The sequence below is a fragment of the Ursus maritimus genome, unplaced genomic scaffold (genome assembly GCF_017311325.1).
Source record: "Ursus maritimus isolate PB19 unplaced genomic scaffold, ASM1731132v1 scaffold_14, whole genome shotgun sequence".
Classification (NCBI taxonomy): Eukaryota; Metazoa; Chordata; class Mammalia; order Carnivora; family Ursidae; genus Ursus; species Ursus maritimus.
The window spans coordinates 53,846,825-53,861,028 of record NW_024423786.1 but is presented as its reverse complement, the minus strand read 5'-3'; the positions used below and the strand labels follow the sequence as shown (position 1 = coordinate 53,861,028).

Below are 14,204 nucleotides of genomic sequence, written 5' to 3'. Positions count from 1 at the left end.
GTGTGTGTGTGTGTGTGTGTGCTGGCTGGAGGGGGGGTCCCCATCTCTCTATGTGCCTGCATGGGGCAGGGGCACGGAGCCCCTGACCTCTGAGAGCTCATTTCCCCGTCTGGTGCATGGAGTGGTGTGGGGTGGGCCTGGCTCTTTCTCCCCAGTGTCTGGGTCTGCAAGACCCGTCTCCTCTCCTGGGGCCCGACGGCGGAGCTACGTGACAGCCCAGAAGTAAAACGTGGCCAGGCTGGCTGGTAAACACCAGCCGTCCCCCACGCCCCGGCTGCTCCCTGAGAGCTAAGGAGTGAAGCTGGGTCCATCTGTCCAGGGGGTCCCCCTGCCTGTCACACAGGACACCCCCCACACCCCCCACACGCAGTCACAACCAGCGACCTAAGGGCCCAACAGACTCCCTTGAGAAGCCAGCGCAGGACAGGTGGACAGAAATCGGAGGCGGGATGGAGAACCAAGGATGAAAACAAACAGGGGGTGCGGGGGTGGGGGCGCGAAAGGAAGCCGAGAACAGAGAGACACAGGAACTAACTTTCAAAGTGAAACCCCGGCTCCCTGAGGGGGCTGCTGAGGCCCGAATCTGCAGAAACAGCAAACAATAAAAAAATGAAAACACAGGGGGGCCCCCGCCTCCCCCACCCCTCGCTGGATGCACGCACAATGGCCGGCCGACAGACGCAGAGGGCAGAGCGACTTCAACAGGGGATGCACGCTGCCCCGGCCCCGCCCCGAGGACCTACAGGAGCTGCCGTTCATCCCTCCGACTGGACTGAAGCCAGTCCCGGTTCTCAGCCGTGACTTTGGGAAAACCCCAAAGCTCTCAGCCTTTTGTCAACGAGTCCCCCCAGACCAACCTGGCCTTGGGTCCCCTGTTGGGGTCAGCAGAGGAGATTCAGACGAGGTGCAGGATGGTGAGGGCGAAACTTGGGGGCAGGGGAAGGACCTGTGGGCCCATGCCATGAGCTTTAAGAAGGACAGCAACTATCCGTTAAATATGTGTGTTAAAAATCCTCATTTGGGGGGTGCCTGGGTGGCACAGCGGTTAAGTGTCTGCCTTCAGCTCAGGGCGTGATCCCGGCATTGTGGGATCGAGCCCCACATCAGGCTCCTCCGCTATGAGCCTGCTTCTTCCTCTCCCACTCCCCCTGCTTGTGTTCCCTCTCTTGCTGGCTGTCTCTATCTCTGTCGAATAAATAAATAAAATCTTAAAAAAAAAAATCCTCATTTGGATGAAAATAGAACTGACATGATCTAGTCCAGAGACAGATAAAGGAGTACATTAGGGGTGCCACATGGGACCTTGCATGATCCCTTATGGTAGACTGCAGCCATCAGTTACACTTGATCTTAGCCAGAAGGCTGAGAAGCAACTGTAGCCATCAGTTAAATATAAGTGCTCAAAATCCTCATTTGGATAAAAACAGAACTGATGTGAAACAGTCCAGCAGCAGAAAAGAGAAAGGAGTATATTAAGAACCGCATGTGAGGCCATGCGTGAGCCCTTAAGGAGGACTGCAGCCATCAGTAACATATAAACGTTTAAAATCTCTGGAAACAGTTATTATGGAAACAGGAAGTAGGCAGGAAGTTCAGAGACAGGAAACAGAGAGTGGGTGCAGGGAGAGGGACAGATGTAACCATGCTGTGATCTCATAAGGAGAACAGCAACCATTAGTTAAATGAAAACCTCCTTATTTGGTTAGAAGCAGTTGGCATGAGCCCGCTAAGAGGGAAAAGACGAGGGAGTGCGTGGATCACCGTACATGAACAAGACCCTGGGTCACTGAGTTCCCCCTCCAGGCATGGCAGGGGTCCTCAGTGGACTCGTGTGACTCTACAGGGAACTGGGAAGAGGCAGGGGGGCATGAGCATCTGTGGCCGTGGACAAGAGGCATGCAGGGCCCGTGGGAGGCACAATCTCTGTACCTCGCCAGGGGGACATCCCACGGGAGCGTGGGAAAAGGCCGAGGAAAAACCTGAATGCCCACCCGAGTGTCCCCAAGACCAGAAGTGGGGACCAGAAGCAAGCTCTTTCCACAGGAAGAAAGGAGGGATCTCTGGCTTGTTTGGTTGTTGAGGGGTCCCTTCTGCTCCCAGAGATGACCCCAAACGCCAGTGAAACGCAGCTTTGCGAAAGCCTCCCTTGGTTGTAACCAGAACCGACCCGTGGAATTCCCAAGCCCAGATCCACAGAGGGATTTGGGAATCGGGCATTTTGCTGCACGAGACCGCTCAGCAGGAGCGTATGAGGGTCCACCGCAGGGGCCGCTTCCTCGTCCCTCATGCTACAGCCCCCGCCCCCGGCGGTGTTGATCCTGGCACCTGGGAGACGCACGTACCTGGCGTCTGGAAGTTAATGCGTCTCATTTCCACGGGGTCCTTGGGGTGGTGGGGGGCGAGGTCAGCGTTGTTCAGGAGGCATTTGGTGCGGGGCTCTGAGTCCTTGCGTTTACTTTGGGGGAGCAAGCGGAAGATTCCGTGAGTACCGGCGCGTGTCCAAAGACACACGTGTACGTGCGTGAACGCCGCTCAGGTACCAGGAGCGTGTGACCCGGCCGGTGGGAAGGCGTTCCCGAGACCAGGCACGGACGCGCGTGCAGCCTGCCGGCCCAGCCGAGTGTCCCCTCACCTCCGCGGGCGCAGGGCCACCCCGATCCCTCCCCTTGGCCGCTTGCCTGAAGCCCCCCAGGGACGGGCCGGTTCTCACCTGTCAGGTTTGCTGCTCCCGATGGCAGACGCAGGTTAGAAGGAGGGAAAAGAACACAGGTGAGGGAGTGCCAGCTACAAAGCACTTGTTTGTGACGGCCAGCGGCTTTCTTACCCACCAGAGCCTGGGGCTCCCCTGGACGAGGGGGCTAATCCTGCCTGCCTGGGTCCCCACCACAAGGAGGAATGTCGCGGCCTCCCCCTGCTAAGGCGCGACGTGTCCCACGTGGCCACTACAGTTACTCCCCTCGCTAAGCTGGACAGAGGCAGCCGCCACCCCAAATCATCCTGCTGAGTGGCGTGCGGAGCTCGAGAGACATCGGGGCCCTCGCCTGCTCTGAACCCCGGCCCTGCCACTCCCCAGGCTGTGTGACTTTGATCTAGTGGCTTAACCTCTCTGAGCCGCGTTTTTCTATCTGTATTGTAGAGAACCTCTGCGGTCATCCTGTGCAACCAGCCTTCCCTGGACCTTCCAGACCCTCCCTCCTTCTCCAGGAAGCCCTCCCTCCTGTCCAGTGGGGCGTGCACAGGGCTCACTTCTTGTAGAGCAAGATGGCGATAACGATGCAGATGATGAAGACGACGGCCAGCACGGGCCCGATCACCCAGATGAGCCCCTCCTCCCCGTCCACGATGGGCTGCGGGTCTGGGTTGTCCAGCTGGAAGGGATCTGAGAAAGGGCTGGCCGCAAACGTCTGCAGGAACAGGGCGGGAGGGGCCTCCGTCAGTGGCCCTGCGGGTTACGGCGGCCAGAGGGGTCTTCCAGCACACACCTGTGTCCCTCCCCTACCGAAACCCTCCTGTGGTGCCCGAATCTCTGCTCTCCCCATCCTTCCCCTGGCTTCAGCCACTCTGAAGTCCTTCTGCTCCTCTCGCGCCGCACTTCCAGGCCTCTGCGCGTGCAAATCCTGGAGACGGCTTGTCTTGGTTGAACTCCTACACGGCCACCAAAGCCCTAGGTCCCAAGTCCCTTCCTCTAAAAAGCTTTCCCCCTTGGGAAAAGACCCCCAACCTCAAGTCCTTCCCTCTGCCCAGCCCCGATCACGGGAAGCTGGGAGGGTCTGTGTCTGGTTCTGAGGTCGGGGCCCTGGGGGCTGAGGCCACACCAGGGCCTGCCCACTCAGAGGGTGTGGCTGGACGGGGGCAGACACCGTTTGGGACTCACAGGCTCGCTCTTCTGCAGCACCGCAAGCACAAAGAGGACATATCGGTGGCCGGGCTCCAAGCCCCTGTTGTCGAAGCCCCCGTACTGCTTCTGGTCGCCGGGGTGGAAGGTGGACGGCAACATGGAGAAGCGAGCCGCGATGTAGGGACGGGGCGCCTCCAGCTGGCGTGAGTGCCTCAGGCTGCGCCTCTGTAGCCGCGAGATGTCCTGGATGAGCTGCGGGAACAGAGGTGCAGGGTGCTCAGAGGCCGGCTGGCAGCAACAGGGTTTCCAAAAGTCAGGACAGGTTTGGGCCTGGCAGGTCTGGGCCCCACCTCACCTCCTCCAGATCCATGTCTTCCGGGCTGCCCAGAGGGGTCAGGAACTGGCCACCACGAGACTTGCGCAGCGGCACCATCACAATGAAGTAGCTCCTGTAGGGAGATGAAGGATCAGGGGCCACGTGCGAGCAATGCCTGCTGGAGGTGGGTGGGGGAGTCCCTGCGCTCCGAACCTTCCCTTCTGCTTCTACGCCCCTCGAACCCCAGCCATATAGGACTATAGCTCCTGATTCAAGCCTCCAGGCTTCTTAGTATGTGGTTCCTTCCGCCTACAGAGGCTGCCCCAATTATATTTCTTGAACTCCTACACATCCCTCAAAGCCCCAGCTTCCACACCCACACATCCTTGTAGTCCTTAATTCTTCTCTGCTTCCCAGGCAGAGTCCCCCTCTCCCCGCTGGGGACTCTCACTATCACACCATGGGTCTTTAAAGTGTCTGTTTCCAGATCTGTCTCCCCACTAGCCTGGGAAACCAGAACCCAAAGAAGGTCAGGCACACAGCAGGCATGTTGGAGGAGAAGACACAGGCCACGTTTAGTGACGATGCCCACGAGAGGCATCAGGGTAACCACACAGGCTGGGGCTGACACGACCCACGTTTTAGACACAGGCGAGGGCACTAAAGCACAGACAGGTCACGTGGCTAGCCCCAGTCACAGAGCTGGCTAAGGGGGGGGGGGCCGAGGACCCCTCGGGGCGGTGGGTGGTTTTGGTCGTACTGGACAGGCACGGGGCTCTGGCCGTCGGGCAGATACACCATGATGAAGCCGTCGGAGTCGGGCTTGGGGGCCACGCTGGGCTTGGCACTGAGCAGGTTGAAGGCGGTCCAGGCAGTGACCGTCTGCTGAAGGCCCCCCAGGCTGCTGCCTCGGTTGGTCAACACGAAGTTGTAGAAAGTGTTGGGTTTCAGGTGCGTGATGAGCTTTTTGGTGGTGCGGCCGTCCACGTCCAACGTGAGCCCGTTGTACTGGATCTGCGGGCCAGGGCTGGCTCAGCGGGTGGTCCATGCCGGGCCCCGACCCTGGCTGAACCTTGATCCCAGACCCAGCCTCAACCCTGCTGAACCGTGATCCCAGTCGGAGCCGCAAGCCCCGCTGAGCCTCGACTCTAAGCCCAGTGTTGACTGAGCCCTACTCCCAGAAGACGCCTCAATCCTAGGCTAACTGCTGACCCTACACAGATCGTCAATCCCAGCTGAGGCCCGGCTCTGACCAGGTCCCAATCCTGACTGACCCCTAATCCCAGAATGAGCCCCAATCCTAGACGGAGGCTCAATCCCAGCTGAGTCCCAACTCTGACCAAGCCCTAATCACAGACCGTGTCCCAGTCCAGACTGAGCTCTGACCTCAGACTGAACCTGGATCCGAGGCTAAATCTCCCTGCTAGGCAGATCCTCAACCCAGCTGAGCCCTGACCCGACTGAGAACCAACCTTGAATGAGCCCCAATCCTCATGAACCCCTAATCTCAGACTGAGCCCCAATCCCAGCTTAAGTCTCGACCACAGACTGAGTCTCAATCCCAGCTGAGCCCTGATCCCACTCAGCCCGGAGTCCAGCTGATTCCCAACCCCGGCCAAGCCCCAACCCCTAACCTGGCCCGCCTGCTCCCGGGCCGGGGGGAGGGGCCGCACCTTATAGGGTGTGGGTGAGTTGTAGTTGTCAGGAAACTCCCAGCTCAGCAGGACTGACGTCTTCATGATCATTTTCACCTTGAAGTTCTTGGGTGAGACTGTGCCGGGCAGCAGGCGAGTGGGAGAGAGCAGAAGACAGGCCTGTGAGTGCTGGGGGTGAGGCGAGGAGGGCCGGTGGGGTGGGGTGGGGCGGCCCAGGCGCTCCCTGTCATCCGCTGTGCCTGTGCCCATGGCCTTACTGCCTGGCCCTGCCTGGCCCTGTCCCAAGTCCCTGCCGGGGTAGGGGGAGACGGCGCTGCTGCAGAGAGAAGGCGGAGCAGGAGGGGGGAGGGGGAGGGGGGGTGGAGGTTGGTGGGGGCGGCGGTGCCACCTAGGCACGTCCCACCTTTGCCAACGCCGGAGCCTCGGGGTCCGGACTCGCCTCGAGTGTCCACAAGGAAGCAGAAAAGTGACCACTTACCTGGGCGGGGGAGAGGGAGGGGGCTGGGGTGGGGGTGGGCACGAGGCCCGGTCCGGCTCTGGTGCGGGGATCGCCGCGCGCCTACCTTGGTCCCGCAGGAATGTCCGGTAGCGGACGGGGGGGCTGTAGGGGCCGGGGCCCTGGCGCGTGTGGGCCCGCACTTGGAGGTCATACGCCGTGTCGGGCTTGAGGCCCTGTAGCGTGAGCACATTCTCGGCGCCCGGCTCGGCCGCCGCCGGCAGCTCGGTCTCTCGGGCGGGGCCCAAGGCTCCGGCCTCCCGCACAGCCACCGTGTACTTGACAATGGCCCCGTTGCGCTCGGCGGGCACGGGTGGCAGCCAGCGTAGCAGGACGGTACCAGCTGAGGCGTTGCCGGCTGCCTCGAGGATCTGCGGGTGGCCACGGGGAGTGTCCTCAGGGATGCTCAGGACCTCGGCCGCCTCCTCGCCCAGGCCTCCTCGGCTCCGGGCCGCCAGCCGAAACACGTACGTGGCCCCCTTATGCACACCCAAAGCCGTATAGTGGTCCTCGGTCGGGGGGAACTCCAGCGTGGCCAGGGGCGAGTCCTCGCGGCCAAACTGCAGGCGGTAGCCCAGCACCTGGTCCTCGGCGGTGCCGGCTGGGGGCTCCCAGTGTGCCAGCAGGCTGCCCTCGGGGGTCTGCTGCACCGACAGGGTGGGGCGGCCCAGCACTGCGGGGAGACAGCAGGAGTGTCAGGGCCACATGGCCATCCAAGTCGGGAAGCAAGGGGTAGGGCTGCAATTTTTAAAAGCAGGCCTCAGGAAGGCTGTACTCCGAAGCAAAGACTTAAAGGGAGCGAGGGAGGCAGGGAGACCTGGGGGAAATGGTATTCCGGGCAAAGAAACAGCCTGTGCAAAGGCCCTGAGGTGTCACTGTGCTGGGTGAGTAGAAGGAAGAGCGAGGAGGCCAGGGACTTAGAGAACCCGATAAAGGAAAACATCTGCAGATGCCAGAGCAGGCCTTCGTATGTTTACCTCTTCTTTTAGTTCATAAGTCACTCATCCCTTGCCTCACTGATTTGCCCCCTTGCCTCCTGCTGGCATATGATTAATACCCATGGGACACAGGAATGTCCAAAACCCTGCCCTTGCCCCACGGTTCTCACGGTCTCCGTAGTAATCAGTGTGCCAAAGTCCTGGTAAGTCCTGCAGGAGAGAAGCACCACAAATAAAACCAGTCTTCTCCTCCCGCAGGACTTATCAGGACCTTTTATGAACTGTGCTTTGAGCAGTCACAGCATATGCAGCAGGTCTGCTTGACAAGCATGGCTGTAGTGCAATGTGGCTGAGAGAAGAGGAAAAGACCAGGGGAGGCTTCTTGGAGGAGGTAACAAGGGTGCTGGACACTGCAGGATTCAGAAACTAGGCAGATAGAGGGAACAGCATGGACATGGACCAGCGGCAGCGTGGGGAGGGGCTGTGTCCAGCTGGCCCGGAATGTTGGGCTCTGTGGGCTGAGGGAGAGTCCGTGGGGAAGGGGTAGGTGTGGGCCGTGGGGTGGAGGGCTCAGGGCCTATCATCCCCAAAACACAACAAACGTGTTCCCCTTTGCCCGGGCTGTGCCATCTGCCCACAACACCCTCCCCTTGTATTTTCACGGCTGCCTCTCCCTCCTCCATGTTGGCTGGGGTAAAAACAGTCCCTTGGGACTGAGGATAGGGCCCTGGCGGGGCCAGAAAGGGAAACTAAGGCAGGGACACTAGGAGAAGAGGCTTCACGGTGCAGTGGGGGCGATGGGCACACCACCTCCAAATGACAACCCACCCAGGGTGATCAGAGAGCTGTGACGAGGGAAGGGGGGCGCCGGGGCTGCCCGGAGGGAGCACTGGACTGAGACTGCGGGGTGTGGGCGGGGTGGGGAAGGGTTTCCAGACAGAAGGAACAGTCCAGGTGAAGCCGGGATGGGACAGAGGCCTGGTTATGGTATTCACCGGGCTGGAGCTAAGCGGTCAGGGGAGCCAGGGAGGAGGAGATGCTGGGGGTCGGCCCCTCACTTCTGTTCTCACTGGCCCGGCTGCCCAGTGCTCTCTCCCTGCGTCAGCTCAAGAACTCCGTGGGATGCTCTAGGGGCAATGAGGCTGTGGTGGGGGAGTCTCCTACCTGCTCCCTTGGTCACGACCACCTTGGGTTTGCTGCGAGCACCGTCGCCTTTCATGGTGTAGGCGGCTACCGTGATGGAGTAGGCGGTCTCGGGCTGCAGGTTTGCGATGACCATCTCCTGCAGGCCAGGGTGGCGGTCAGCGATGCGAGCGGGACTGAGACCGGCCCTGCCCACCCCCATTCCCCGGGCTGGGGTCAAGCAAGGTCTGCGGGCAGAGGCGTGCATCCGAGCTCATGCACAGACCCCGACACATAGCATGTCCATGCGAAGATGGGCACATGCGGCCTGCTCCCCCATCATCTTCCACCTGGACCAGCCCTGTCCCCTGGCTCCCGCCCTTGCCCCCAGTCCATCCTCCCCGCAGTGACCACCAGAGGGCGCCCGGGCCCCCAGCCCAGTCAGGTCCTGCCCTCCTCTGCCCACAGCCCTCCAGGGCTCCCACCTCCCTGGGGTACAAGCCCAAAGCCTTCACTACCTGCCCCCACCTCCTCCCGCTTTCCCCCTCTGACCCAGCCACCCGGGCCTCCTCACTGCTCCAATATGCCAGGCACGCTCACACCCTAGGGGCTTTGCACAGGCTGTGCCCTCTGCCTCCACTACGCCCACTGGTGTGAGGGAGATTCCCTCTACCAGGCCACGAGAGCCAATAGTTAAATTCTCAGGAATTTCGCAAGCCGGTATTAAACACAGCTGTTATCGGGAAGTCAATTATATAAATGTACTGATAAGTACTAAGAACAATGGTAATACATACTCGAAACCCACCCTCCCCTAATTGTTTCACATCTTACTACTATCGATGCTCCCCAGGTGATTCTGTCTCGTGTCTGCAGCAGAAAGCTACAGCGTGACTACCACACCCCCCACAGGGCGCTCGAACTGGACACGGTGGGAGTCTTTACATCCCAGAAAGGGGGGGAAAGCTACAGATCAGGACTGCCCACCCCCCAACTCAGAGAGCTCATCAGTAAACCTTTACCCCACTGTCTAGACCTCGCCCCAAGCCAGAGCTGTCACTAGACACGTACAGTTGACCTTGGACAACGCGGGGGCTAGGGGTGCTGACCCCCATGCAGTTGAAAATTTGCACAGAACTTCTGACTCCGCCAAAACTCTACTATTAACCTCCTGTTGACGAGAAGCCTTACTGATAACTAACTGACCAACGTATCTTTTGCATGTTACACATACTAGGTACCGTATTCTTACATTAAAGCAGCTGAAGAAAAGAGGTCACAAGGAAGAGAGAGTCCACTTACAACACCACACTGTGTTTCCCAAAAAGAAACGGGCAGATAAGCGGACCCCTGCAGTCCAAACCCGTGCTGTCCAAGGGCCAAGTGTATCTGTGTCTTGTTCCAATTAGCCGTCCTCTCCCACACTGGACTGTGACCCCCAGGAGGGCGGGCTCAGGTCCGTCCTGGTCACCGCTCAGGAAATTACGGCTTGTCCAACACATGTCTGAGCCACCCAACCCTGCACGCGTATCGGCGTCGGCCCTCACGGTCCCACACGTGCCCACGTCCCCGCGCATGCACAACCACAAACACAGTCCGGCATGCCTGGGGGCTGGGGGGTGGCCCCAGGTCAGGAGCATGACGAGGGGGCCAGGGATGCATGAAGAGAGGGTCTCCTGCCCCTGAGCCCTCAGTGGGAATTCACCCCTCCAGCCTGGGGGTAGGGAAGAGGCAAATCCTATGTGAGTGGGTGGGTGGGGCTGGTGTCAATTTAACATCAGACTTGGGGCTCTCAGAAGAGCCCGTGCCTCTGTGTTAGGGCAGGAAGACAGCCCAAGGAGAGGCAGCAACTGGCCCAAAGTGCCACACAGCCATGTGGACTGGTTCAGGGCATCCGGAGAAAGCTGGGGTGGGGTGGGGGGTGTGTGTGACAGAAACAGTCCTGCAGGCAGCCTTCCCCACCCCGGGGCCCACTGACCCTCTCACCACTTAAGGGCTACAATGAAGTGGATGCTGTGGCCAGAGAAAGAAACTTCAAGGTCAGAGAAGCCTGAGCTGGGTGATAAAAGGGTCTGGCTGCGTTGGAAAGTGGCTCAGTTTGGATCTGCCAGGCCTGGGTCCAATAGGGGAGACTGTGGAGTGTAGGGCTGGGTCTGGGCTGCAGGAAAAGCTTGAGCGAAGGTGTGGTGGTGAAAGCCACAGCAGAAACAAGGCTGGGGGCTGGGCAGGAGGGACACCGTGTGAGCCCACTGGGTGTAGGGGCCATCCAGGTAAGAGGGCTAACGTGTACCCTCTGGGTCCAGGACCCCAGCAGGGCGCCCATGCCATTTGCCTGATTGAAAACTGAGGCTGCAAGCTCCAAGTAACCAGTAGGCATCTGGGACCCAGGAGAGAAGATCCTCTTATAAGAGACATGCAGGGCGAGTGTGGGAGGGGTGTCACATCACTGCACAGCCCGCGGGAGAACACTGCAATGGCCGGGCAGGGGTGCTACTTACATATTCGGCTGTGTCGTCCATCTCCCACTGAGCGTGGGAGGAGGCGGCAGGGGAGAGAGGAGTAGGTGAGCAGGTGGCCAGAGAGAGAGAAGCAGGGAGAAGGCAGGAGCGCAGGGTCTGGGTGCCGCCCCGCCCACCTGGAGCCCCGCCCACCCAGGCCCCGCCCCAGCGCCCTGCCCACCTGGGCATCGGCCAACATGATGTCCTTGATGCGCGGTGGCCCGCGGGCCTCGGCGCCCTCCATGCGTACGTAGTGGACCTGGTAGCCGCGGATCTGGCCGTGCTGCCGGCCGGGCGCGGGCGAGCGCCACAGCACGCGGATGGCCGTGGCGTTGAGCGCCTCCGCCTCCACCTTCCGCGGCGGCGCGCTGGGCACTGGCGGGGGCAGGGGAGGGGCGGGCAGGGCCGTTACTGGGGCGCCTGGCGCTGCCCCCGGGCAGCACCGCTGCCCGATGCCAGGGTGCCAAGTGGCTGCCGGTTAACTTGGCGGTCTGCACACTCACCACCAGCTGGGAGGGCAGGCCTCCTTCACGGCTCCCACGGCCCGGGGGCAGGAAGGGGGCCCAATGCTGTCCCCCACTTACAGATGGGCAACTGAGGCCCCCCAGAGCCTAAGCCACCTGCCCAGGGCCACGTGCCATGGTGGGCCCTGCATGCCCCGCTCCATGGGCATTACCCACCTGCCTCCATCCTAACAGCATCCCTTCCAGGCAGGGGCTCTTACTACCATTTTATAGATGGGGAAACTGGGGCCCGAGAGCTGGGCCCCTGATCGCAGAGTTAGTAAGAAGCAAAGCCCAGATCTGAACCCAGGCAGTCCAGCTGCATGCTCCCATGCGTCCCACTATGCAGCCACCCCGCGGATCCCAGCCCTTCCTACCCAGCCACACCCTGAGGTCTGGCATGAACAACCGCTTCGTCTCTTCCCCACTCTCCTGACCTAATGTGGGGCTGCTCACAGAACCTTTTAGGCCATGGCTCAGAAGGCAAGCCAGCTTCCCAAGGCCCAGGAACTGCGTTTTATTGCAGAAGCTGGCTGCTCTCATTTCTCCCCATGCCCCAGCTTCTACCAACTGACTCCAGACCAGAGCCTCACCTCCCTTTGCAGCTCAAAGTTTTCTAGCTGGAAAGTCAGCCCCCGCGGGGATACTTACACCACAGAAACTGGCCATTGCTACAAATTGGGCTCCGTGCCCCAGAAGCTGGTTGTTAAACGTCACCAGCGCGCACAGCCTACCTACTTGCCAGATAAGATGGCCAGACCAAGGAAGCTGCAGATCCTGGCTTATCCCGGCTGATCCCAAGAGTCTACAAGCTAGGTTTCTGGGGTCAAGGACCCTAAGTTTGTTGCAAGTGCTGCTGGCTGTTCCCCTCACTGTTTCCATACTTTCCACCATCGGACCAAAAAATACAGGGCTGCCAGCTTAACTTTCCAGGTACAAGGGCCCGGAAGAAAACACTGCCCGGAACGTCTAGCACGCAGAATTCCAGAATCAAGGAGCCCAGGATTCCGTGGGGAGGCTGCTTGCTTCATGTCTCGCCCTCAAGACTGTGCCTTCTACCTTTTGACCACCAGCCAGCCCCGTTTTGCAGAGCCAGAAGGTGCCGAGGTGCGGGGCGGGCTGGGGCCTGCGGGGTCCCCGGCTGGGGCCAGTGCTTACCGTCCTCGTCGGTGCGGATGACCACGGGCGAGCTCTCGGGCCCTGGTCCCACCTCTGTGTGAGCGACAGTCGTGATGCGGTACTCGGTCCACTTGTCCAGCGCCTCCAGCAGGATCTGAGTGGTGGTCGGGGGGATGCCGTTCACCTCCTTGGGTTGCGGATCCTCCGAGCCCAGCGGTCGGTAGCGGACGCTATAGCTCACCAGGGCCCCGTTGTGCGTTTCCGGCGGCGGTGGGCGCCAACTTACCAAAATGGCCGTGGAGCGCGTGCTGACACATTTAACGTCTTGAGGGGGGGCTGACGGTTCTATTGGAGGGGGGAGAACGTGGGGGCGGGGAGGGGAGGCGGGATGGGCGGGGAGGGGGCGGGGAAACAAAAGATGGGAAAGAGAAAATAAAACAGAAGATGATAACAAACAAAACAGAACCAAACCAAAGAGAAGTCGAACCCAAAAGAAGTGGGTGTCAACCAAAGGTGAGATGGACGGGTGGGGATGGGGGCCGGGAGGGCTGGCCAAGAACACTGCGCTCAGCGCCCAGGGCTGCACCTGCCCGGCACGCAGGAGGTCCCGGGGGGGTAGCGGTAACATCCGCGTGCGTGAGGCACCTACCGTGCACTGGGCACGGCGCCAGGGGCATCGCAGAGGAACAGGAAGAGCATCTGTCTGTTGAACCCCTGCTATGTGCCAGGCAGCGCCAAGGGCGTCACAGGAGAACAGTAAATGGACTTGTTTATGGAACACCTACTGTGTGCCAGGCACCATGCCAGATACTTGCAATAAAAGCCCATTTATCAGGCACCTACTGTGTGCTAGGCATAGTGCTGAGCTTTATATAGGATAAGAGTAAATGCGTTTATTTGCCAAACACCTACTGTGTGCCAGGGGAGTAGCACTGCTGTGTAAAAGCAGTGAAAGTCCCATTTACTGGGCACCTACTGTATGCTGGACACAGTGTCAGAGCTTCACAGGTTACCGGGAAAAGCATCTATGTACCGAACACCTGCTCTATCTGGGGCCCCGGAGGCCACTCCATGGCTTATTTCAACTAGGACCACCCTCTCAGCCTCCTTGGAAGACAAAATAATGTCCGTGTCTTGAGCACCTACTGTTTGCCAGTTAGCGTGCCAAGGGTTTTGTAAGGCATAATACAAGTGCCTGTGAACGGGACACCTGGGCTGGTAGCAGGCTCAGGATTTTACAGACAGGGCAGCCCCGATTACCGTGTGCCAAGGTCTTTGCCGATCATAGTTCTTAGGACACTACACTAACGCCGTCAGAATCAACGGCCAAGTCTTACTGAGCGCCTGCTGTGGGCTGGGCATCCAGAGCCCTCCAAAGATAAAAACAGCAGGTGCCATTCACACGGAACCTACTCCATGCCAGGTACCGTGCTAAGGACTTTATCAGACAACAGTACTAGCCCCCACATAATGAGGACCTACTATGCGCCAGGCCCTGTGGTAGGGGCCTTACTGAAAAAACAGCAACAGTCCCTACCTACTAAACACCTACTATGTGTTAGGCAGTGTGCTAAGGGCCTTGTAGAACATTAGTAGTTCTCGCTTCTTAAGCACCTACTGTGTGCCGAGGGCTGTGCTAAGGGCCTTCTATATGAATGGTACCAGTTTTCACTTCTTGAGCACCTACTGTTTGCACACCCAGTGCCAAAGGCTTTGCAG

The 14,204-nt window shown here is 59.8% G+C and overlaps 1 protein-coding gene across 1 annotated transcript in view; it reads right to left on the bottom strand.

Moving 5' to 3' along the window:
• Window positions 1-14,204, bottom strand: part of PTPRS (protein tyrosine phosphatase receptor type S) — a 66,416-nt gene that overhangs the window by 9,211 nt on the left and 43,001 nt on the right. The window contains exons 12-22 of the mRNA XM_040629520.1: window positions 12,525-12,830; window positions 11,045-11,238; window positions 8,408-8,525; window positions 6,373-6,978; window positions 5,828-5,925; window positions 4,915-5,168; window positions 4,194-4,287; window positions 3,875-4,090; window positions 3,247-3,404; window positions 2,711-2,722; window positions 2,343-2,455 (exon numbers count right to left, since the gene is read on the bottom strand). Coding sequence (XP_040485454.1) covers window positions 2,343-2,455; window positions 2,711-2,722; window positions 3,247-3,404; window positions 3,875-4,090; window positions 4,194-4,287; window positions 4,915-5,168; window positions 5,828-5,925; window positions 6,373-6,978; window positions 8,408-8,525; window positions 11,045-11,238; window positions 12,525-12,830 — 2,169 coding nt within the window. The remainder of the gene's footprint in view (window positions 1-2,342; window positions 2,456-2,710; window positions 2,723-3,246; window positions 3,405-3,874; window positions 4,091-4,193; window positions 4,288-4,914; window positions 5,169-5,827; window positions 5,926-6,372; window positions 6,979-8,407; window positions 8,526-11,044; window positions 11,239-12,524; window positions 12,831-14,204) is intronic.